Source organism: Semicossyphus pulcher, unplaced genomic scaffold, assembly GCF_022749685.1.
Source record: "Semicossyphus pulcher isolate SPU_LCO1_2020_fin unplaced genomic scaffold, fSemPul1.0.p SCAF_5, whole genome shotgun sequence".
Taxonomy (NCBI): Eukaryota; Metazoa; Chordata; class Actinopteri; order Labriformes; family Labridae; genus Semicossyphus; species Semicossyphus pulcher.
The window spans coordinates 9,706,192-9,732,080 of record NW_027211726.1 but is presented as its reverse complement, the minus strand read 5'-3'; the positions used below and the strand labels follow the sequence as shown (position 1 = coordinate 9,732,080).

General features: G+C 42.7%; 1 protein-coding gene across 1 annotated transcript in view; it reads left to right on the top strand.

Annotated features, from left to right (window-relative positions):
• crybg2 (crystallin beta-gamma domain containing 2) overlaps positions 1 to 25,889 on the top strand; it is a 54,415-nt gene that overhangs the window by 24,619 nt on the left and 3,907 nt on the right. The window contains exons 5-18 of the mRNA XM_069681259.1: positions 7,565 to 8,744; positions 9,512 to 10,261; positions 15,795 to 15,842; positions 18,051 to 18,169; positions 20,437 to 20,665; positions 21,816 to 21,955; positions 22,042 to 22,168; positions 22,252 to 22,287; positions 22,432 to 22,571; positions 22,708 to 22,834; positions 24,025 to 24,182; positions 24,271 to 24,397; positions 24,482 to 24,514; positions 25,744 to 25,856. Of these exons, the coding sequence (XP_069537360.1) occupies positions 7,565 to 8,744; positions 9,512 to 10,261; positions 15,795 to 15,842; positions 18,051 to 18,169; positions 20,437 to 20,665; positions 21,816 to 21,955; positions 22,042 to 22,168; positions 22,252 to 22,287; positions 22,432 to 22,571; positions 22,708 to 22,834; positions 24,025 to 24,182; positions 24,271 to 24,397; positions 24,482 to 24,514; positions 25,744 to 25,856 (3,327 nt within the window). The remainder of the gene's footprint in view (positions 1 to 7,564; positions 8,745 to 9,511; positions 10,262 to 15,794; positions 15,843 to 18,050; positions 18,170 to 20,436; positions 20,666 to 21,815; positions 21,956 to 22,041; positions 22,169 to 22,251; positions 22,288 to 22,431; positions 22,572 to 22,707; positions 22,835 to 24,024; positions 24,183 to 24,270; positions 24,398 to 24,481; positions 24,515 to 25,743; positions 25,857 to 25,889) is intronic.

Here is a 25,889-nt window from a genome sequence, read left to right as displayed (position 1 = left end):
AGGGCTTCTGAATCATCACTTCTTTTTATTTTTTTTTCCTCCATAACCTGCCAACAAATAAGCTGTGTCCTCTGCACTTAAAACAACACATGCTTACTGAAAGATGAGGCATTTAGGCAGCCCCGCCTGTCTTACAGGCCTCCTCTGTGCAGACCTGAGGAGTTGCATGTATTTAGAGAATCCCCCAACCTCAAAGTGTCCACTGGTAAAGAAATGCAGACTTTTGTCAGCCATTAAAATCGACTTTTCCCATTGTAAAAGTTGTTACATCTGCAACAAGTGGAAATTGAAAAATTGTAACATCATTAAGGCGGATTTTGTTTTTCCTTGTGGATTCACGTAAAACAAATTAAGCTTCCTTGTTGCCTTTTGAGTGTTTATTTTTCTGCCTCTTTGATCATCTGAAAGAGACCCAGCGGTGTGGACATGTTTCTGGTAGGATGACACCTGAAGCCAGTTGAGCCACTTGTTGGTCTTGACTCAGAGCTCTGCCGCTGTGCTGTGTCCTTTGTTTTCCTTTCATGTGTGACTGACTGGCTGTCGCTTGACAGCTTACCTGAGACTCAAGTGGAATGTCAAACTTGTGGAGAATTTCCACTGCGGTAAATCACCTTCCGTAAGGAGGACATGTGAGGTCTGAAGCAAAACTTGACCTGATTTTACACCGTTTAACACTTGTCACTAATCAGACCACAGGAATTATTACAATCTCTCAGTAAGGACTGTGTCACGTTAGTTTAAACCAGTTTAACGTTAATGCATTCCATTCCAATCTGAAACTGACAGAATCAGGCCACAATCAGAATCGGTTTTATAGGCCAATCATGTGGGCAAATCAAAGGACTTTGACTCCAGTTTTCCATTACTCTCGATGTACAGACAAACAAATTAACACTCTACACTTACACTTCTACGACAAATAGTAACACAAACACTGGCACGAAAACTACAAGCTTCTATACACAGGCCTGTGGATATTATACAAATAAAAAAAAACACACTAACACTTCTAGAAAGGAGACAATAGACAAAAGTGCAGGAGAGAGTGCAAAGGTGCTGAGATGAATATTGTTACGGATATGGTAGCTTTATATACACAAGAGGCAGATGGTTGTATTTACAGAGAGCATGGATAGGCATTGGATGCAGTGGTGATTATAAGTATATAAATGTATATTTCCAACAAAATCAGGAAAATCAATCACTTGTTATTTCTGTTAAAATAATTTGTGTACGTTATGACTCTTATTTCAATTATTAAGTCCACATTACACTATTATTATACTCTGAGAAGTTCTTGTATCTGTTTATTATACCTTTGGTATAAGTTAGCATCACATTTTAGTAGCATTGTACTCATACAACATTGTCAGAAATGATAAAAATCTGTGCAGCAGCACAAAAGAAAACACGTTTTTTATTCCATGCATTCTGCCTTCTTGACAAAAACTGGCTCCTACATTACCCACAATGCAACTTGAACCACCTAATGTTGGCTCGCAGCACTAGCCTAAAGCAAACTAACGCCACTGTCATGGTCTGGGCTGTGCCTCTCCCTCATTCCTAGTGTTGTTGTTGTTGTTGTGTTTTCTCTCTGTCTGTGTGTGTTTGGGCGTGGCTATCAATTACCCTCCTGCTGCCAATCCACCTGCACACCTTGGATCCATTCGCTCATCAGCTCCTGCACTATATATAACCCAGCTCTTCACACCAGTATTTGCCAGATTGTTCAGTTCGCATCAGTGATTCATCAGCCACCCAGGATCTCTGTCTGCCTGCCTCATTTCTCCGTGCTCTCGGCTTCAGCTACTGCTACACGCCTTGACAGCAACAGCCCCTGATTTCGGTCCTTAGCCCCTTCGGAAGATGACTCAAGTGACATCACTAGAGGCATTTTAGTCAATTTTACAACCCCATTTTTCTTCATAAAGAATTAAGTACTTCCCCAAGACATGTATTCAAACTCTGACGTGTGACTTTGGTGATGTTTAATGCTAATGTTTCATGGTATAAAGGCCAAACAGGAAGTAGACTAAACACAGGGCACTGGACTTGACACTTGACCCTGCCAATGGCAAAACAAAGTGCAGCAGTTGCGTTGTCTTCATGGCTGCAGTTACCTTTAACACAGTGACTTATGATCTCTAAACTACACTTGAACACTGTCTGTTAAGCTGAGTAAAGCTGCAGGGCTCACTGCTGTTTGACAGACAGCTCTCACAGAAATGTAGCAGGCACAAGTCACACTCTGTTAACTCTTCCTTAATCCCTTATATGCAAAGAAAAGGAGGCTAAGTGGTAGGAACACAAGCTCCGCTTTCCCACTGATAGATTTCCATATAAGTCATTTTTTTAGATGCTCAGACAGGTTTGAACATATTTTTTCATCCTGTAACTCTGTAGAGAATCTTCTCTTTTGTTAGTTCGTTAGCTGCAGCTTGCATGTGTTCTGCTCGCTCTGCTTGAGTTCATCTATTTGAAGAGACTGTAATTGGCAACCTTTCAAAATCAATATTATTAAAGGCTCCACCCTCGACGCACTGTTTGCAGCCTGTGTGTCTGATGTGCAGCCGTCTCTCTCTGAATTACTTGGAAATGGTGAAAATATCTTAGGCATCCAGCTCGAGCTTTTGTTATACGCGTGGCTGTCATCTCGAACACCTTGACAGAAGACTCACTCTTGTTTTACATGTGGGATTCCAACATCTTTTTCTTCATAGATGATAGAGCAACGTAGAATATTCTTAGGATGTTAATCATTACAGAGAGAAGAGGATTCGCTGTTAAAAAGAGTTAATTATTACAAGGTAAAAACAACAAATAGTTATTCTCTGACCTGTACAACCAGAGAGCTGCAAAAGACACCATGCTTACATACATCACTGCACAGGATCTTTTCCCTTAATGTGCTGCGCTCATGTTCCCCACACTGGACTGGGACTCCATGTACTAGAACATATAGACTACAAGTCTTGTGCATATTCCAGCATGTTTGTGTGTGTATGGATCTGAATATATAGGTGTGTTCCTGTACGCGCAACTTAATACTTAATTCTAACAACCGTGAAAGCCCTTGTCTATGCCTCTAATTATGTCAGCTGTGACATGACTTGCATGTCATTGTAAAGTTTAAGAGCAGGGTTAGGGTTGCAGCCAGGATTTGTGAGCCCCCTCGGGGGAAAGGTGTGCTTCATCAGCAGAAATGTACTCGCACTGTCCCAGGAGGAGATCTTATCCACATGGGTGATCAGTTACATCATTTTTGGGGGACGTGCTGAGTATTTGAGGCGGATTTTCTTACATAATACCTCTAACCGTTCAGGCACCAAGAGAGAAGATTTCTGTTGATATTCTAAAGACTTCGGATCAGTTGTACTGTTCTCTGAAAGGAAATGAGTACATGACCTGGTGCTGAATTTTTGGCACCTCTCCAGATGCATAAATGCTGCTCCACCTTACTGCTGAGGGTCATCTAGGTTATCTCATTTTAATGTATGTAAAACAGCTAGGTTAGGTCATTTTAATGTGAATAATATTAGCTAGGTTAGCTCATTTTAATGTGACTATTATTAGCTAGGTTAGCTCATTTTAATGTGACTATTATTAGCTAGGTTAGCTCATTTTAATGTCAGTAAAACAGTTAGGTTAGCTCATTTTAATGTATGTAAAACAGCTAGGTTAGGTCATTTTAATGTGAATAATATTAGCTAGGTTAGCTCATTTTAATGTGACTATTATTAGCTAGGTTAGCTCATTTTAATGTGACTATTATTAGCTAGGTTAGCTCATTTTAATGTCAGTAAAACAGTTAGGTTAGCTCATTTTAATGTATGTAAAACAGCTAGGTTAGGTCATTTTAATGTGACTATTATTAGCTAGGTTAGCTCATTTTAATGTGAGTAATAACATTTCAGTTAGCTCATTTTAATGTGACTAATATTAGCTAGGTTAGCTCATTTTAATGTGACTAATATTAGCTAGGTTAGCTCATTTTAATGTCAGTAAAACAGCTCGGTTAGCTCATTTTAATGTGACTAATATTAGCTAGGTTAGCTCATTTTAATGTCAGTAAAACAGCTAGGTTAGCTCATTTTAATGTGAATAATATTAGCTAGGTTAGCTCATTTTAATGTGACTAATATTAGCTAGGTTAGCTCATTTTAATGTGACTAATATTAGCTTGGTTAGCTCATTTTAATGTGAATAATATTAGCTAGGTTAGCTCATTTTAATGTGACTAATATTAGCTAGGTTAGCTCATTTTAATGTGACTAATATTAGCTTGGTTAGCTCATTTTAATGTGAATAATATTAGCTAGGTTAGCTCATTTTAATGTGACTAATATTAGCTTGGTTAGCTCATTTTAATGTCAGTAAAACAGCTCGGTTAGCTCATTTTAATGTGACTAATATTAGCTAGGTTAGCTCATTTTAATGTCAGTAAAACAGCTAGGTTAGCTCATTTTAATGTGACTAATATTAGCTTGGTTAGCTCATTTTAATGTCAGTAAAACAGCTCGGTTAGCTCATTTTAATGTGACTAATATTAGCTAGGTTAGCTCATTTTAATGTCAGTAAAACAGCTAGGTTAGCTCATTTTAATGTGACTAATATTAGCTAGGTTAGCTCATTTTAATGTGACTAATATTAGCTCGGTTAGCTCATTTTAATGTGAGTAATATTAGCTCGGTTAGCTCATTTTAATGTGAGTAATATTAGCTAGGTAAGCTCATTTTAATAAAAAAATTTTGTGTCAAATAATGGATTTCGTAAGTAAAAAGCCATGATAATGTATTGTGAGCAGGTTGTTATCGCAGAGGAACCCCTTTGGGAACCCTGTCGGGGGTTCCATTCCGCGATAACAACCTGCTCACTATACATTATCCCTTACATAGTAAGTTAATATCTTTTATTTACTTTGTTGTGTTGCCTGCACTTTTAAACCAAAGCTGTGGTGTATCGACACAAAAACATATTAACATACTCAAAGCTTAATTTGTAAGACTTTGGGAAAATAAATCGGCTACCTTTTTAAAATACTGAATACATGTTAGAATGAAACAGAAGCTACACTCATGGTTTGTGGCTTAGTGCCCATTTAAACAAATCAATTCTTGTCTTTAAAAAAAAAGGGAAGATTGTCCACCATGTTGATTAAAACAAGGCCTCTTTTCATGGCCTGATAGCTGGATGTGATTGACTCATTCTGTGTGGTCAGGGCCACTGACACCACTGTTTTTGCACTTGTGCGCTTTGATGCTTTGCAATCTCTTGGAAAAGTTCCCAACAACCAGACATTGCTCTGTCTGTGACGATCTGACAAGATAGTAAACGGATTCCATGTCTTGCTGTGACCTTTTGAAGGAATTCCTGTGAAGTTCAGCTACACTGTTTAATACTTCAATAAGGCAATTATATTCTCTTGACCTTTAAATAATCCACCCCTGGCTTTACTCGTATGTGTGTCAGCCTGTATGAAACAGAAGGAAATGATTCCAACCCTCTCTGCCAAATAGTTTTGGGGTCTAATGTCAAGTTTAATGACAGACTGAGTCAGCGTTATTTGTGTAGTTGCATAATCTTTTCACCTTCTCCTCATAAAGTCGCCCACGCATCCGTTATAACGACACAGAAGTGCCATCTAAGAAAGCTCAAGTCTATAATCTTACCCCTCCTTAAAACTGTCTCTCATGCAGAGTGTAGGCGTAGACATCCAATGATCTGTTAAAGGTCAAATGACTCCCCGATTACGCCTCGACTTCTGAAAGCTTCTCTGACCGTAAATGTAATGCTTATTCTGGTTGGTGCGGTTGGTACACTGATTGGTGGGATTAATTATTGTCTTAATGCATTAAAATTAGCACAGATTGCATGTACATAGTTTGTAAAAACTAATACAAACCAGATCCTGATCACATGTGAAGGCTTGTGTGTGCTTATTGAATATATGAATCACAGATGGCCGTTTTCGTTGCTGTTGAGAAACGGTTTGCAGATGATTTGTACACCGGAAAATGTCACGAGTTTGATTTGTGACAGTTTGGGAAATACTGACGGTAATTGGGACATTCCACTTCTCCCAAGTCCCAGAGCTCACAAGATTTATTTCCTCATGATTTCGTCAAATCTTCTTCAAGACTTTATAGCTGAAGGGAACAAGACCAACTTTTTTCTTCTGCATGAGCGTAATGAAACACAAGAGTCAGAATGATGCTTACAGAGCAGTGCAGCCTTGCAAGAGAGGTTAAAAACAAATGAGCAGCAAAATATCCTGACTTAAGGGCCAAGTATGGGTCAACTCCAAAAGACTACAATACCCATAATTCCATTTCTTCTAAAAATATTAAGTTATACCCCAAGATAAAACTGTAAAAAAGAAGCAGGGTCTCCAGCCCTGCTCCTGGAGGGCTACCTTCCTGCATGTTTTAGGTTTATCCGTACTCTAACACACCTGACTTGAATGATCTGCTCATTATCAACCAACTGAAGCGTCTGAGGGGATTCATAATGAGCAAAACATTCGAATCAGGTGCGTTCAAGTACGGAGAAACCTAAAACATGCAGGAAGGCAGCTCTGCAGGAGAACCCTTCAATATCTGCTACAAGGAGCTGCATTCTTTCTCATGGCCATCTGGTTGCAGAAAAGTCCAATTGTATGGAAGTCTACAATGACCAACTTTTCACTACGATTATTACCTCAGTAAACATTTTTAAAAGGAGTAAATGGTCTCAGTCGCTGGATTTAATTATTTTTCAACACAGCGTGATGTTAAGTTCGTAAGTTAAAGTCCAATTTAGATTAAAATAGACGTAACAGCAGGGTATCCTTAAGGGCGTGGCCGCCTGTGATTGAGAACACGGCGACCTGTCAACCAGGATAGAGGTAATCCACCCTGAAAATATGGTCACATCTGGCCCCCAAAAAAAACAAGATGGCCGCAACCAAAACGCCAAAACCGAGGCTTCAAAATGGTAGTAAACAAACAAACTGGTGAAGTCATGGTGGCTACGTTCATATAAAGGCCATGGCCCCAAGCTGAGGAGGCTCTGCTGCCATCATCAGAGTATTTTACCATTTATTCTCACTCACAGCTTTGTTGCAGCTTTAGTTGCTCTTAACAGAAGTCACATGCTCATCTGCCATAAGTGTCGCACAAGAAAAGAAAACAGACTTTGTTGACTCTGAGTAACCTCCAGCCATCAGCTGACTGTGTTCTGCTTATTTGCACACGATCCTCCACCCAGCACAAACCAGACGTTGTTTTATGATTGTGTTCATGCATGCAGCGACTCCAGCTTCATGTATATTCCCTACCATGTTGTTCTGAACTCACTCAAAGTAGTTGACATGTCTTTGAGCCAGTAACATGTCGTCAATGCAGATAAGGAAATATTCAAAGAGCCTTTTGCAAGTCGAGATATTAAAATGCATAATTTGCATTTTTGCCATTGCAATGATCACCACGCCCTGGAGGCTCTGCAGCACTTGATACACTTTGGACCAGGTACAAATATTAAATCCTTATGTCTCTTCTGTTTTTGTCATCTTTTCCTTATGATACAGGACCCTGACAGCTTCAAGGACACCCACAGCCGCTCCAGAAATCTCAGCTTCAGATAAACAGCCCACCGAAGCTGACCAGGAATCGGACGACAACATGAATTCAGGCTACAGCAGCCTGAGCACCAAACTGTCCGTGAAGAGCTCCTCTCCCCCTAAAGATGAAGAGACAAGATATCGTGTCCATAAAATGTCTCTGGTCAGTGAGTCTGAGGGCAGCCAGGACACAGGGGACTTAAGCAACAGCAGCTCCACTGTGACTGAATCGAACGGATCAGATGTGGACTCACAGTACAGATGGAAGAACAGATTCGAGGGGGTTTCTCAGTATAAACCGCACACAACAGGGGATGTGTCCCATTCTGATTCACTGAGTTACACAGAAACCACCTCCTTCTCCTCCTCCTCTGCTCTCCCCGAGGCTACAGCATACAAACATGTCGACAACGCCTTGTCCTCCTCCTCCTCCTTCTCCCCCGCTTCAGAGGAACATATCAGCCTCGCCAGCAGGCTGAGTGACAGGAGCGAAGTCTATCTGAGCCGTGAGAGTGAGCCAGCAGGCGAGCGGACGGAGGGGTGTAGGAGAGGCTTAGTGGAGCGGGAGGAGCCTGCTGCACCTGCAGGAGAGAGGGAGTCACAGAGGGAGGGAGAGTCAGAGAGGTTCAAGTCGCGCTGGGAGTCACATCAGAGTCCTGAGTCTGGCTCCTTCTCACCGAAACACACCAGCTACGACCGCACAGACAGTTTCACAGCAGGGGAAGACTCGGATCAGTTTACTGGAGTGTTCAAGGCCACTCTGGTGGAGCTGGTCTCCGACCCTGTGGCTCCCACCTCCGTTCCCCCGGCCTCCCCTGAAGTAGAGTCCCCCCACCAGTTCGAAATGGACAGCCTGGTGGACACCCTGAAGAGCATGGGACCCTCCATGAGGCCGAGGACCGTCGGCCTGCGCGCCCCTCCCCCGGTCCTCGTCTCCTCCCTGCCTCCAATAGTCGAGGATGCTCCCAGCCCCGTCAGCTTGGACGTGCGAGACTCCATCAGCAGCCCTCTGAAAAAGATGGAGGCCGTTGGCAAGCCTGCAGAATCGCTGAACGGACTGTACACTCTGCCTGCCGAGCTCGGACTGAAGAGGAGCACAGGCAGAGACTCTCGCTCTCCACTGGAGCTTATGAAGCAGAGCCAGCAGGTAGAGTACAGTCTCATTATCTGTCCTTTAAGTTTAAGTTTAATTAATGCAACATGAGTAAGGGTTACATGGCTCACTGCGTGCAGCAGGAACGTCTACATGTACAAGTAACTTTTTAAATCTATTATCGTCTATTGTCAGACTTTCTGGGCTGGTTTGCTGTTGTCCTTATCCTTCTTTGGTTTTTCAGAAGTAACAGTGGACGTCTAAAATTGCGTTTGCTTTCTTGTGCATTTTTTAATTAGAGCCTAAAAAAAGGTGTGAAAACAAAAGAATAAAAAAAACAGCATCAAAGTTTTTTACTCTTGGCTGAAAAGTTGGTAAAGTTGGAAACGTACAACGGAAGCAGACTTTGCTAATGACATGCGTATAGCCTAAAACTTAAACACCAATCAGACTGGAGGATTAGCCACGCGGACTGTTGATCTTGATAACACCTCAGATTTGCATAACAGCAGCAAATGTAAGCATGCATTTAAGCTGCTTCCTACTTTCTCTTGCAACTGAAATTTGCGCTGCAGCTGCACTACGACAAAAATAATTTACATGTAACTAAAGTAAAATACAAATACGATAAACTCAAAACAACACTTTGCATTTGTATGCAGATTTTCCAGCCCCACTCATTGAAATTCGCGGAGCAAAAGTCTCTCGATCATCTGCATGACTCTGTCACATTTCTTGGTACTTAAGAGCATCTGTTCGCCTGTTTTTGGTTAAGCTAACCTTTTGTCTCTTTGCTCCATCTATTACATAATTTCAACCAGCTGCAGGAGTCGCACATGAACTTGCCCCTGAGAGCGTCTGCCACCAACAGTATTGTGATGAGAACTTCTCCTGAGGACTTACAATCCCCGCTGATGAATGGAAATGGAGGACTTCAGTCTCCCAGCGCCGGCTCCCGCCTGGACAACAGCGTGATCTTCGGGAGCTACAGGGCAGGATCCATCGATCTGAAGCAGGAGAACCGACAGGCCCACCGCCCGCTCTTCCGCGCGAGCTCGCTGCCTGAAACAGGGCTTACAAACGACCGCCTGAGCCTGGGGTCGAAGGACTTTAGTGACCAGGGCGCTGGCACAGACCCAGCAGGATCCCGCTTCGACCGCTTCTCCTTCCTTTTGAACAACTCCCCCTCCGCGTCCGGCTCCTTGACCGGTGCCGAAGACCCCAATGCGCGGATGAGTCGACCTCCAGTGCTTTCCATCGGCTCGCCGACCTCCAGCAACAGCCCCACCCGCCTCCTCAGCCCCACCGGCTCCATAGACCTCCACCGGCAGTTCACCAACACGGAGTCCCCCTTATCTGTGTTTGGCCAGAACCAGAACCAGGGGATGGGGATGGGGATGGGTGTGGGTTTAACTCCCCTCCTGCAGAGGAGCTTCAGCAGCGAGGGCACCGTGGGAGGCCCGCAGACTTCATTGTTCAACAGCATGAATGCAGGGTCTCAGTTCCAGAGCCAAGAACAGGAGCTGGACAGGAATTTAATTTCCAAATACAGAGCCTTCCCTGATGCTTATGTGAGTATTACTTGTGTATATATATTCACTATGTATTATTCTTATGTCTTAAAGTTGTAATCTCGAAGATCTCAGCTTCGTTCTCTTTGGCGGCACCTATGGCGATAAACGGTAATTGCAGGAGCACACTTCACCGATATCCAGACAGTGTTGCATGTGTGACGTCCACGGTTAGCTCCGGTTGATTTTCCTCGCTGACGGTCGCTTTCCTTTTTAGACTGTTTGCCTTCATCGGAGCGTCCAATTGTTTGTTTTTTTACTCGCAACACTTGCAGAGACCGGAAAAGCAGCCGCTTAGCTCCGCCTACCCTCTCTGGCAGACCAACCACTGCTGGGTGATCGATAAGCGTCACTAACTGGGCGTCACCAGACACCCAGTCTGTAATACTGCAAATGCAAAGGCTTTCATCTGTGGGCTCAATCACCATTGTGTTACCTCATTCAGTGATAAGTGATATTTAAATCAAACCTCCCATCCCAAAGTTGGAATATATAAGGAATCTTACATCCACCTTCTGGTGAAAAGCTTGTAGACCCTATTTAAGTAGGAGCAGGCCCCAGTTCAGGGAACAGACGTATGCACAGGGCATATGAATAATGCAATTCCAGAGTAGACTGCAGTAAAGTAGCAATAAAGAATATTGCTTAATACCGGATTAGTGGTTACAGTCAAATGAACAAATTTGTCGATTGTTATCGGAAGTTAAATGCAGATTTCTGTTTACAGAGTTTTGTTAAATGCAAATCTTTCATCAGATACGACCTGATGGATTCTGGGAGTTTGGCCAATTTCCCGCATGCAACCAAAGCCAGCTGACAAACGATCAGACGATACTTCTAAGACAACAGACAGAAACTAGAATGCACATTTCTGTTTAGACAGGTTTCATTAGAATAAAAATTTTACACTTTATTTATATTTGCAGTCATCTGGATGTTCTTTCAGGCTTGACATGTTAACTCTGACTCGTGTAAAGGCATAAGAAAGAAAATCTGCCTTTTACCTATTACGTTGGCAGCTCTTGGCCTCGCTCTCAGATCTATTCTTCTCCCTCTTGTAAAAAAAAAAAAAAAAAAAGAACATACAGCAGGTCAGCTTACAATAGGTGAGAGAGATGGCTTCATTGTTGGTGTCTGCAAACCCTCACATACTGCAACATGCACCTTCTTATAGAGCTGCCTAATTTGAGTGTTTGTTGAACATTTGCATGCATTAGAGTTGAAGTGGCTGCAGAAAAACAGCCCGTGCAATTGGTCCTTCAGTAGTCATGCATCTGCAAAAAGAAGTAGGTCGGTGGGATCTAAACCCCCACCGGTCGGGTACATGCTATTCCAACTGATCACTCAATCACACAGAAAAGGGGCGTGTCTCAGGCTTTCGCACATGCACACACTCGTTCTAACATGCAAGCCTTCATGTTCAGAGTTTCGCTGATCAGATCAGCTCATAAATGATTTTTATAAGCAGAGGAAAGAACACACGTGTGCTGCACACACCCTCTCTCTCTCACACACTTTCAGTTGCTCTTCCTGTTTCACTTCACTAAATGTTGATTACGCTCTAAACCATTAAACTTTGTAATTAACGGTTTTGCATTAAGAGTGCAGGTACGCCAAAAGATTGCAAACAAAGTACCCGCAGCTCTGACCCCTGAGGGAACATCGTGATGCTTTTACAACAGTGAAACCAGATCCTTACAGTATTATTTTAATCACGCTGTATATCGCTTGTATATACATGCCTATGATAAGAGCTGGTGTCTGCTGGATTCTAGAAGTGTAACTAACCTCTCATTAGTCTCCAGCTGCCCCGTGTACTTTTAAACCAAATGTTTGCACAGGATGTTTGCTCAGGCTCGAACAATGCTCAGTTTGCCTCTGTGATGTTCAGTAATATGGCTGCTGCAGCTCCTTTTTCCAGGCCAGAGTTCACAGCCGGACCACGGCTCATATTACTGACCCGGTCACTGAAGGCCGACGCAAACTGCAGACGATAAGTTAGAGCCTCGTAAGATCTTAAGAGGAGAAGAATAACTGTGACAGAACAAGTTTTATTTTCCTATCTAGTACACTAATGACCAGAATGTTAAAGAAAATATGGAGAGAAGGCAAAAAAATATCTTATCCAATCACAATTGTCGCACATATATGCCCCTTAAAAAACTAAAGGATCACACTTTATAACAGCACACCTGGTCGGCCATAAAAGTTGGATTTTGTGAAGTTAGTTCACGTTTTCTGTGTGGATTGTGATCGCCAGATGTCTCCAGTCTTACATTTAGCAACGTCAAACATTTCACTCATACCATTTAGGCAGTAAATAACACTTAAATTATGTTTGTCCCTTTAATATTTAAAGTTGTATTCTCAAAGAGCTCAGTTTCGTTCTCTTTAGCGGCACCTATGGTGATAAACGGTAATTGCGGGAGCACACTTCCCATGTGTGACGTCCACGGTTGGCTCCAGTTGTAACTCTTGATTTTCCTCGCTGACGATCGCTTTCCTTTTTAGACTGTTTGCCTTCATCTGAGCGTCGAGTTAGTTTCTTTTTCTTTGGATTTTCACTTATTTTTGAAGTTGTATCTGTAGTCATCCATCTTTTCTTTGTTTGTTCAGCCATAGTAGATTTTTGTTTATTCGCAACGCTTGCAGAGACCTGTCCGCCAACTCTCTGGCAGACAAACCACTGCTGGCTGATGGAAAACGTGTCACTAACTGGGCGCTGCTTGTGACTTTTTTTCCCCAAAAGTCGCACCCAGTACATACTGCTGCAAATGCATCTGCATGTGAGGTAACATGGGATAAAACTCATAGAAATTCATAGACTAGATGTCTGACTGATATGCCACCAATTACAGTAGGTAAAAGGGCAAACATGCTGCAACGGAGATACAGGCTGCAGATTCAGGAACGATGCAAATTGCAAAAAGATTTTCGTATCCAACAACAAAAACGAGCTGCAGAACAAATAACGAGCTGCAGAAAGCCGGAACAAATGCATTAACAGCAAACGTGCTGCAAAAACATAAAGGATGCAAAGTCAGACACACACAAACCCAGCGCACAAACGCAACAGAAAAAAGCTGCATATAATTGAATATCTGTTATCGGTTAGAGTAGTGTGTCAGTGTGCTGTTATGACCTGGGTGTGAACAGGGATGTGTTTTACAGCTTTGTCCTGCTCTGCGCCTGCAGACTGACTGAAAGGAGAAGTGGAAAGATAGATGACTGTTTGCGAAAATGATTTACTTCAGGGGAATGGGACGTTTGAAAGACACTGCCGGATGATCTCAATGTTTGTCAAAGCATTAATCTAATGCTTTACATCAGCCACGCTGTAAACTCCTTCATGCATATAAACCATCAGTGACACGCTCACAGCCGGTGGGAGTGAAACCTGTCAATCATTGACTCCTGGCAGAACTCTGTTTTTCCTGTTTTCGTCTCCGCCGGGCTCCCCACCCATCCCAGCTATCTGCCCGTTCCTGCAGAGACACGGCCACACCTCGCCTTTTGTCTTCATCCTCACACTTCCTCGCTTGTCTGCTTGATATTTGACGGAGCGGAGCTGACAGGGAGAAAATTTGAGGGTGGCAGGGTAAATAGAAGATGACAAAGAAGATTATCTGTTCCCTTCTGAGAGGGTTTGATTCGCTTTGTTCAGCAGCTTTATGAATGTCATCACTTTTTTTTGTAGATGTGATTTGCTGAAACTGCACATTCCATGTGTGGTAACTCGTTTTATGGGAGAGCAGATCTCATGGGTGCAAAGAGGGACGGGAACAGAAGGAAAGAAGTGTCTGTTAGAATTTATTGATTTGATTTGGCTTTAAGGCGGCAGTAAACACATCACTGCATGTATGAGGCAGCTGTTTGGCCTTGTTTTGAGCTGCATAGGGATGCAGTCACGTTATAAAGAAATTATATAAGCAGAAAAAGTACACAGATTTATATTTAAGCAGGAAAACATTGACGTTCCTGCATCGCATTTTATCTTTTAAGGAATTAAGTCATTCAATGTGGCTCCTTCAAACGGTGTCACTCATATTTACATTTGTTCTCATGCATTTATTGTTTACGAGACTAAACAGTCTCATTGTTGACCAGAACTGTTTAGTTAATTAAATGGAAAGAAAACCTGTGAGACCGACTCAAGTGTCGCCACTGACTTCTGAGGATCAGGTTTTTCTGCCCCCGAGCATCAACACATACAGGACACCATGCATGTTCCTGTGACATGCTGCAGGAATATATATGTTGTCTGTTGATAACACAATGTGTAACCTGTCCAGGGTTTGCGTTAGGATGTAAAGACCAATCAGTTTTTGCTATTTTCACTGTAGCATTAGGGACGCTGTGTGGTGTCAGGCTGACGGTAAAAGCTGAGTAAGGCCCGTGTCCTCATAAGCGCCTTTCTGTGGCAGAAAATCGCTGGGATGAAGCGCTTGTGCGATGACGCTGCACACAGGGTTTGTTTCTATGACAACAATAAGTTTAACTTACTACACAGTTAACAACAAGCTTACAACACGTAGGGCGATAGAAGCATATCCGGCCGATCTGCTCCCACAAACGGGCTTTTCTATCTCTATTGTGATACTGTCCTCCATGTTTGGTAACCAGGGTGACGAGTGCCGCCCCATCTGATTGGTTGCCTGAAGAAAGAAAGAAAATGTGTAAAAAGGTGTTCTGTTGCAGTTTAGAAATGTTTAACTACTTTTCTGTCCTATAAGGTCAGTTCAAATTGACATTGGTTAGCTTTTATCAAAACGTACATAATTAGAAACTTCTTCAAATTAATCTAGGTTGAGGACGGAGACAAATTCAGACTGGAAGTCACGCTGAAACAGAAGCTCCTACAGTATAGTGGCCCAGTTTGTAACATGATCCAGATAATAACCTGTTTCCTACGGAGCTTCCAGAGAGAAGAGGCCCAGTGATACCTGAGACCACACAGACACACACTGCCACAAAGCAATCAGTCACACTGTGCACACTGAACACTTCACATTCTTGTTTCACAAGTAAATATCCCAGAATTCCAGCAGCATACCTGCCGCGACTCGGAAATGCACACCTACAGGTGAAACCATCAGTTAACTCGTCACCTCTTGGGTGCACTGAACATCTTTCAGTGCAGACCTCAGGTGAGCTCATAGTGTTGTGATGAGTGGGGGAAAGCACTCGAAAGCATCCAGTTAAACAGGTAGAGGAGAGGAATGCGCTTCCACCTGTCAAAGAGGAGCCTGTCATTACGGATGTCCTCTGTCATCGCTTCCCCTCCCTAAAGCCCCCAGACGCTGCTGAACTGACTGAGACGCATAAACAATGTTTGGATTGTCTGGCATGTGTACAGTCACAACTTAGAAACCAAATTTATGACTCCTGATGTTGTTGCATATTACATTTTATTTGACGAGACATATTGGCAGTGACAATCATAGTTACAGAAGAAGAAGAAGATCAGTGCTTAAATACTTATGTGTAGCCTAATTACACGTTTGCTAACACGCTTTTGTTTCTTTGTCCGTAGCTCACCAAAGAGAAGGAACACGGGAAGCTGAATCCTCGTCCCGGAAAGGTGAGTCTCCAAACAAAGTACCCTTTTGAGTAAAGCTAAACCACAAGCCACTTACCTTAGTTACACGTTCACACTCAAAGCTAACAGCTGCTTTCACTGATTAGCTCCAACCAGGAACCAGGAAGTTATTCTTCTACTACCAAGGCTAATTCTGTGGAGTGAGTGTGGAGATAAACAACTTTTCTCATGACAAATTGCTCAAATAGAACAAATTAGTTCATGTTCACACTCTCCAGGTTCTTCTGTTGATCTCTAATAATGCCCTGAAGTGCATTGTTAGCCATGGTAGCAGCTGAGCTCCAAGGACGACAACAATTTATGTCTACATTCTTGCGAAACAGCATTCCCATCATCCTTGGTTGTACTTTGTGTTGAGTGCTAAGTGGCTAATGCCAGCATGCTTACACTGTAACTGAAATGTTGAGTGCGGTAAACATTTTGTCCGCTAAACAGGGCGATAGCGGTTAAATTGGCGAGCGGGTTAGCATGCTTCAGTTAGCATTTAGCTCAAAGCGCCCCTGTTCCAACTGTGTACTTGCTAGCTCGGCCGTAGAGTCTTGTTTTAAGTTAAAGTTAGATTCTTTTTACAAATTTGAAGCCTTAAGTACATACAAGGATTTTTCAGCAACATTTGAAGTTTAAAGAGATTTAAATTAGGTGTTTTAATATGTTTTAATGTAATATTACTCGATAGAGCCTATTCTAGATTTGTCGTTGCAATTTCAAGTAACAGAAAAACATATTTAAAATGTCATTTTAATCCTTTTAGATCACTATTCGGTAATATTGTGCATCTATTTGACAATATAGGCCAAAAAAAATACAGAAAATCAATTTCCTCGTATTCTTACATCAAAATCAGATCATTTTTTTCATCATACTGTGTGCTTACGTAAGTTAGCACCAACCAATTTCAACCAATCAATCTGCAACATTTAGCCGCAGAGCACCAAGAACGCTCAGTCAGTTAGCTAGCTACTGCGCTGTGGAGAACGTCTGTCTATGCCCACTTCTCAACGATCAAATCAAATCCCTCTAATGATATGTCCCGCCTGCACATCCTGTTTCACACGGTCAACGTAACGATACAGAAGCTGGATACTCTCGAAATGCCGTTTCAGCTCGACTTTAAACCTCAAAAAGTTTGATGAAAGTAAACAAAGATGTCTCTTTGACTCTCATGTGGTGTGGTGTTACGCTGATACAAATTCTTTTACAGATTACAAAGCTGTTTAACGTCATGATGGGTGGAAAAGCATCAAAACAAGACGCTCCACAGTGTTTGTCTCACATGTTCTTTATGTAACCGCTCATAACCTCTCTTCAGTAAGCAGCCGACTCGTTGGTTAAATCTTTTGTTGTTCACCAGATTACCAAAAACTTCCCAGACGCCTCATGTGGAATTTCAGGCTGTGATTGATGTCATTAAACGGCATACCTGATACTTTTGCATATTTCTCGCCACATGCGCTATTAACTTTTAAATGTCAGGCCTGCTGCTGCACGCAGCCGATGTCTGACATTATCTCATTGAGATTTGATGAAGGATCCTGAATGCTGGAGGAGGAGCTGACATTTAGGTTCAGCTTCTGAGTACTCTTCCATGCTGCAGGGCTTCAGGACGGACCGGACCAAACATGTCAGATATATAGATGTAAATAGAAGCTTCTGTAATTCAGCCTTTCTTAAATTCCTAAAAAGTTTCACCTGCGTTTTCATGCTAATAATAGAAACTGAGGATCAGTGCTGACCTGCAACTCACTGCTGTTTCTTTCTGCCTTACTTTCTTGTATCAGTTGTGTGAAGGGGATTACTGTGAAATTCAAGTTTCATGCATGGATATGAAATTTGAGATAATGCCATTTGAGGATAATGGCTCCATTCTGTCATTTCTCATCAGAATATAAAGGATTTTTTAGCAGCACAGGTTGAGCTCTTGCCTGCAGTAATTCTTGTAATAACACCCGGTTTGATGCTGTATCATTCTCGTAGTCCCATTGAATGACTAGTGATGTAAAAAGAATTGCAAAAATTGCTTAATATCTCTTTTTGCATAGTTTAAGATCTGATATTTTTACGCTTAAAAAGTCTCACTGTGTCTGCAGAGCTGCATCGTGAGCAGGGAAACATGATGGCAAACATCCGCCCTGCTGAAATGAGTAAATTCACCGTAACATCTGTTCTTACATTTGCTCACTTTCTCTCCAGATTTATATCTTTGACCAGCCAGGCATGTGCGGCCAGAGGATCGAGGTGCACAGTGACATCATCGATGCCACGGCCTGGGAGCTGCAGGAGACCATCTCCATCAGGGTCGTCAGAGGAGGGTGAGCGTGAGACACATTTGCTTCGTTTTGACATTTCTGGCACCCCAAATTACGGAGCCTCTTAGCTGTTTACAAATTAAATACCGCATTGTGCTATTTATTTATTTAATGTTATTTGTAGAGGGAAAGTATGTAGCATGTAAATCGATTGCAATGCCACCCGGAGATTGGTCTTTAAATGAAAGATCAAGGTCGAGGTAAACGGATAAACGGTATAAAACACAAGGTTTTGTACTTACAGATAACGAAAAAAGCCTTTATTGCTCTTATCTTGCTAAGTATTTCAGCACTATAGTTTAATTTGTGCTGCTGTGAAGAGCTCCCAAACAAACAGTGTTAAAATGCTGCTTAAAATGAGTATAAAGTGGCACACAGCTACTGCCGTGGGTATTTTCTTCTTCATGTGTTTCATGTGCAAAACTGAGACCAAAAACAAAACCTGCTCTCTTTAAACTTCTAAGTTTATCCACAAGTTGTGGCTGTAAATAAATCAGCGTTTCTTCCTCATGCCACCGCCACATATTTGGCACACACATTAAACCCGAGGCTTCCTCAGATCTTCCAAGCGTCAGCGGTAGATCTGATGCCACCTCCGCATCTTGTTTTTCTTGAAAGTGAAACACTGGTTTTTCGAACTAAGGCCTTATCTCCTAACGCTCTAATGTAGTGTCCAAACAAAACAGATATTCATGCCTTTAATACTCAACACACCTACGCACCCGATTAAATACACACACGTGTGTCAGATGTGGAATGTTTTATCACACACAGCCAGCTTTGTGAGCCGCAGTTAACACTCGCGGTTGTGCTCTGGCCTGCACCCTAACCAGACTAACGCTCGCTTGGCTTCGTATGCAGAGATAATTATGTTGTCAACACCAGCGTCACTCTCTGCAGCTCTGCCCAAACCGCAGCTAATGCTGTAATTAATCAGTTTTAGAAGTTTGTATCCTCAAACTAGGATCTAATTTCTTTTATTAAAAGATTTGTCCCGCCCAGTGAGACCTGTGCTTAGCTACAATTAAAGGTTCCATTATATGCTTCCATTTACTTCTAATCCATACCATTTCATTGGACTGTTGTACTTTTTATTCCACTTTAGTCATTTGATTCAAATAGTTACTGTTGGGATTACACGGTTACATACAAGCCGTTTGATTGGATTATAAAAAAATAATTTTTAAAAAAAGCGTTATTTGTTGTTAAAGCCGTTGTTTCCAACCTTTTTGGCTTTTAAACCCAAACGGAAAAGCAGCGTGGAGTTTAGGCCTTCCTGTTATCAACTCATATGAATATTAATCTAGCTGTTTCAAAAAAGTGATTTCCTCTTAAAATTCTTTATATAATTTTAAATCGTAGTTTTGCTAATTACAACAAATAAGGCCTTAGAAAACTGCCAACTATAGTGTAGTCAATGATTAAACTTAGGAATGTCAGTTACGCAGCAGTATGGATCTAAAGTTTGCTAACATTAGCAAGCTAACATTAGCAAACATTAGCCCCTGGAAGCTAGTGGTCACACCAGATGTAGATGAGGAGAACGTACACACTGTGACGTCTCCTGTTGGTTTGTGGCCTACAGTTTGGCACTCGGCTGACTCCCTCTTGGTTTTTGGAAGCAGAAGTGACCATATTAGCATATTAGCATATTAGCATATTAGCGTAGCAACTTGGCAATCACAGGTAGCCACACACGAAAGCAAACCCTGTTTATCATCTATTTTAGTGTAAATGGGAGCATTAGTCACAAAATTCATGCTGTGTTTGCTTATTATTGTATTTTGAATGTCAGATAGGTAAAGTGTCTTCTTTCAAAGGTAACATAGCTTGACTTTCAATTATTATATAAACTGTGAAAACTCAGGAGCAAAGCAGCAGCTGTGTCGAATCAAACCGCAGCATCACTGCGAGGAATAATGAGACACTTTGTTCGCCCATGTGTGAACACATTCTTTGTAAAATTATTATTGTTGGCCTTTTTGCGCCTTTTATTGAGAGAGCAGATAGTGGATAGTATGAGAAACAGGGGAAGAGAAAGTGGGGGATGACATGCGGCAAAGGGACGAGGGTGGGAGTTGAAACCGGAGCATCTGTACATCGGCCGCTGATTTAACTGCTAAGCTAAACCGGCTCCTGAGTTAACACAGAGATTTCAGAATAATGATGCAGTAATGTGATGAATAAACAAATATTTACAGTAAACCAAAAAGCACTATAAAAACTCTCTAAGCAGGTTGTGACCTCTTGCCCTTTCATTTCCCTCCTAGCTGGGTGCTGTATGAGCATCCCCACTTCAAAGGGGAGAAGGTCGCTCTAGACGAGGGAGACATCGAGCTGACGTACCCCTTCGGCCCTCCAGAGGAGGAGCAGCCGCAGAACGGACAGACGGGGGGCGTGCAGCAGAACGGAGAGCAGAATGGAGAAACGAGTGAGGTGCAGACGGAGACGAAGCCGACCAGGAGGTTCGTCATCGGGTCTCTACGGAGAGCCGTCAGGGTGAGTTCACAAACGTCCTTTTAAATGTCATGATAAGGTACATGGGGAAATCCATTTTATTTTAGGCATAAGTATCATCTACGGATAACATATAAATGTTTTTATTAACAAAAGTTTGATGGCCAAGATATCATCCACCAATCGAAGTCCTTAACTTCATCTTCCTTAACAAAATCTAACTTCAGTGGTAGACCAGCTGTGCCATCGTTTCCATAGATATGTTGTCCTGTGGCTTTCCAGTCGGTGTGTGTTCTTCAACTCAATAGCTCCATCTAGTGTCAAAAGCAGGAGTGAGCACCTGTTGCTCGATAGTAGTATGAAATGTCAAATATTCAATGAATTATTTATTGAATCAATTAAAACTTTGCAAGTTAAACTTAATGTTAACTTTGTTCCTGAAGTTGTTTACACCTTTTGAAAAGTAATTTTAAGTTTACATGTCTGTTTATTAATGAGTTTGAATGACACTGAGGTGAAGTATAAGCACTTTTGTGTTTTTTGGTGATGATGATTGAATCAAACAAGGATTAATATTAATGTTCTCTTTTACTGTTGATGTAAACAAACTGGATCCAGGCCAATAGCATGATAGATATATTTGTTAAAATTTGGGCTATTATGGAGCGCTGGCTCATTTGGTGGAGCAGGCGCCCCATGTCTAGAGGCTGCAGTCCTCGACGCACTGATCGCAGGTTCGAATCCCAGGCTGCCGATCCACTTGGTGCATGTCCTCCCCCACTCTCTGCTCCCCACGTTTCCTGTCTCTCTTCAGCTTTCCTATATAATAAAGGCAAAAATAATCTTAAAAAATAAGAATTGGGCAAATATGCAACAAGAATTTCAATTCCCTCCCGCCCACTACGCTCTGCCAATGAAAGGCACCTGGTGCTCCAAGACACAGCTCTTTATGAATCAATATATCAATCAATATGGCCTTTATGCCCTGTGATTGACTGGCGATCAGTCCAGGGTGTAACCCTGCCTCTCGCCCAGTGACAGCTGGGATAGGCTCCAGCTCCCTCGCAATCTTTTGTTCCCATTTAGATCCTGATTTAAGCCGTAAACTACACTTCACATATATCTGCATATGTGAAGCATAAATGTCATTTCTATTCCGTAACATTAACGGCTGCTGTCTGTCCTCCCTCAGGACTACAGCGTCCCAGAGATCAGCCTGTTCCCAGAGGAGAACGCAGAGGGGAAGAAGGTCATCTTCAGAGACACGTCTGACGATGCCAGGATCTTTGGCTTCCCCATCAAGGCCAACTCCATCATCATTAACGCTGGACTGTGAGTCTTTTTATCGTTTATAACTCCTACTTTATTTATTCTTAGTTATGTTAATCTGTTAACTAATGTTATGATCTGCTTCTCAGGTGGCTTGTGTACGCACATCCCTTCTTCCAGGGGGTACCACGGGTCCTGGAGGTAGGGGGGTACACAAACCCTGCAGCCTGGGGGGTGGAGAAGCCCTATGTGGGATCACTGCATCCGCTCAAAGTGGTAAGTGCCACAGCTTGAACTCCTTACAGCCTCTGCTCTGAGTATTGTGTGCAGGAAGTTAATTGATGCCTCTTTTATCACAGGGAGAACCCAGAGTGGAGAATCTGAGTGAACCAAAGGTAAGAAAGAACCTTAACTGCTTATAAATCGCTCTTAAATCAAAGCCATACTTATACTTTTATTGATATTGTTGAGAGCTTTTCTGACATCAGTGATATTAACGACACTTTCTGAGTTGTAACTGTAACACTCTTTGTCTCCAGATGGTGATCTACGAGAAGCCGTACTTCACGGGGAAATCGAGGACCATAACCGCCAACATGAGAGACTTCATGACCAGAATGGATAGGCAGCAGACGGTCTTCATGTACAGCGTCGGCTCCCTTAAAGTGCATGGAGGAATGTGAGTGCTATGATGGTATTCAATGAACCTTTAAGGACATGTTAGTGATCGTTTATGAGTTTGGTTAGGTTGCACAGCAGCAAAATTCAGGAGTAATGGCTCTTTTTTAAATCTGTGCGTGTCTCTGTCTCTGCAGCTGGGTGGGCTACGAGAAGGACGGCTTCAGAGGCCACCAGTACCTGCTGGAGGAGGGAGAGTACCACGACTGGAGGGTGTGGGGTGGCAGCAATTCTGAGCTGCGCTCTGCTAGAGTCATACGAGCGGTGAGCGGTGCAGTCTGTATTTGTTAAAGTGGCAGTGAGCAACATGACACTCTGTATTACTCCAGTGCACCAAACATGCACTGCATTTTTCAACTGGTGTGTGCCGTGTAGCCGTTGTGCGGTGCGTCTATCTGCAGCACCAGGGTGAGGAGAGAGAGAGAGAGAGAGAGAGAGAAAAAGAGTGATGCTGTTTATTCCAAAAAGTTCACTTTATTGCTGCAAAATGTTCAAATACTACTAAAGTTATCATTACAGTTATGATTCTTGGTGTGGACCACCTTTTTACCTCTAGGTGTTGGAGCTTAGTGCCACCGCTAGCTGTTACCGTAAGAGCTACCATTACCTGTCAAGAAGGAACAGGGCGACCGCTTAGGGCCCGATCAGACAGAGTGCGTTTTGCAGGCTGTAAAACGTGAGGCGCACCGCACTGCCTTTTTAGTTGAAGCCTATGGTTAAAGAAAGAGCAGCTCACTGCGCCTTTTTTTTTCTACTGTTGTTAAGGCAACCACCAAATCAAAGCTGTCAGCTGTCAGGCGCTTTTTTCCCCAAAAAAATAAATAAAAAAAATTTCAACTCGAGACGATCAGAGTGTTTCCTCAAAAACGCAGGCACAAAAGCGGCGCAAAAACGGTGCAAAAGCAGCTCAAAAGCAGCGTAAAAGCAGCTCAAAAGCGGCGCGCCCTCTCATTGAAAACAATGACAAAAAAGCTGCCCCCAGCTGCTAAAACGCGCCCTGTCTGATTGGGCCGTTGCACTCCCACTCGTCTGATCCCTCTTTTTATTTAAGGCTCTCTTTGTAGCTTTTTCCTCCTCCTCCATGGTCTTCCTTATTTCTGCTTCTTTAGCAGTATATGCCGTTATTGGCTAAGGAGGTTGTTGCCACAGCTCCTGACTGACACAACCTCTGCGTGCGCGCTGCTGACACAAGCCACGTGGAAGCCAGATGACGCTAGTTTGTACAGAGTCGCTGTGTTTGGCTAGTTACGTGGAAAGCTAACCCTGATTGGTTGTTTGATTGATTTGTTATTTTAACCAAATTCTTATGAAATAATGTTAATGTTAATGTTGCCTACTGTAGCTTCAATAAGTCATAATTCAACTTGCAGATTAAATGTTCTGCAGATGTTGTACTGACTGAGCATTGGTCGTCTCAGTAACATAAGTCAACCCGTTGTCTTGCTCTCCTGCAGGACCTGTCCGAGCCTTTGATGGTGATGTTCGAGCAGCCAGAGGAGGACCAGGAGGGCATGCAGGAGGAGAACACCTTCGAGGTGACCGAGGCCATTCCTGACGTTGAACTGTTTGGGTACAAAACCTCCACGCGCTCCATCCACGTGCTGAGCGGGGCGTAAGTTCATGACTGCTGTGTATACTACGATCATGACACCACTAATTAAAGACGTGCTGCTGTATAAGCTGTTTGTTTTTCCCTTCAGGTGGATCGCCTACTCCCACGTCGACTTCTCTGGGAACCAGTACATCTTAGAGAAAGGCTTCTACAATAACTGTGCTGACTGGGGCTCTCAGGACACTCGCGTCTGCTCAGCGCAGCCCATCCTGCTGGTGAGGCAAAGAAGACTACATAAACCATAAACCATCAGCCGGGTTTGATGAGTGTATTGATGTTTTTGTTTGTGTGTTTTTTAGGCTCCGAGTGACAACTCCAGGACCAAGAATGAGGTGACTATGTTGTATTAACTTTCTCAGTTTTAGTTGTTTCGCACTCTTCACAGTGTAGTTTTTGTCTTTGTGTGTATTATGTGCAGTTTTGTCCCACTTATATGTTTGGAGATTTGTGCACTAGGCTGGCATAGTTCAGAAAAACATGAATTTTTCAGATTAAACAAAAAAATGAAGGGTGCAGGGTTCAGACGCGCACACATCTCTTATACCCGAGGGTCTGCAGAACGAGTTTTGTACCTTAGAAATTTTCTTCTGTGAGTTTCCCTCTGCTCTTCTTCTTTCACAACCCACAGTGCAAAAGGTTAACTCAGCCTTTTGGCATGTGCTCGTTCAGGAACTGCATCTGCACTTTTTCCCTTGCGGGGGAAAACCCCTTTCTTTGCAGCAGAACATGCAGTGAAACTTACAAAGCCCAAAGTTGAACATTCATCCCTTTGTTTTTGCCTCTTTTTGGACCTTTTTAATATTTAAACATTGCAAGTGAAATATTAAGCAGTAAGTGCCGCTTACTGAGTTGTTAATCTCTGTGTACAGATTCTACATAGAAATGTAGAACCTGTAGGCAGGGACGTGGATTTTAGGGGCGGCAAGTGTTCTGGTTTCCGTTTGTAGTACGCTTGTAGTCCAAGTAATATTGACCAGCAGGTTGCGGCGTGTGCAGGAAAAACAGTCCATGTGACGAGCAAAAGCAGGCGGAACATAATCCATCCTAATGACATCCCGGCTCCCATCACAGCTAACGATCTGTTCTAGATCTAAAATTCAACTTGAGACAAATTCCCTTTCACACTGTGTCACAAAAGCCATTCAGCGTTCAGATTTCCCGACCTCCTCGAATGCATCATAAACGATCAATCCGACCTCCGTTCAACAAACGAGCATTTTAAAAGTAATTTTCTTCTCCTCTAGAGGACAGACCTGACAAAGTTTTTGACTTTTTACAAATCTGCATCATGATGTAGAAATTTCTGCAAAGGTCTCGTTAGTTAAAGTAAATCAGAAGAAAAACAGGGGTTCTTTGTCTGTGAACAATGCAGCACGCGGAAAAGGAAGTCTTGGAGGTTGTTTATCGCTAACCGTTGGCTACACGCCCGGCATGTTCAAAAAGGATTAATAATTCCCTCATTGTGTTTGAAAGGCTACAATTAATAAGAAATGTAAACACCTACATGTGTTAATCTGATCTTTATCCCTTTCCTTTGCCTCTATCAATCTCCGTCTGTCAGGTTATACTCTACTCTGAGCCCGACTTCCAGGGCGAGTGTCACATCTTTGATCTCAACCAGGAAGCGCTGCCAGAAAAGCTATCGACCAAGTCCTGCCGGGTGTGCGGGGGAAGGTGAGCGGCCTCTACCAAAGCGCTGACATTTTA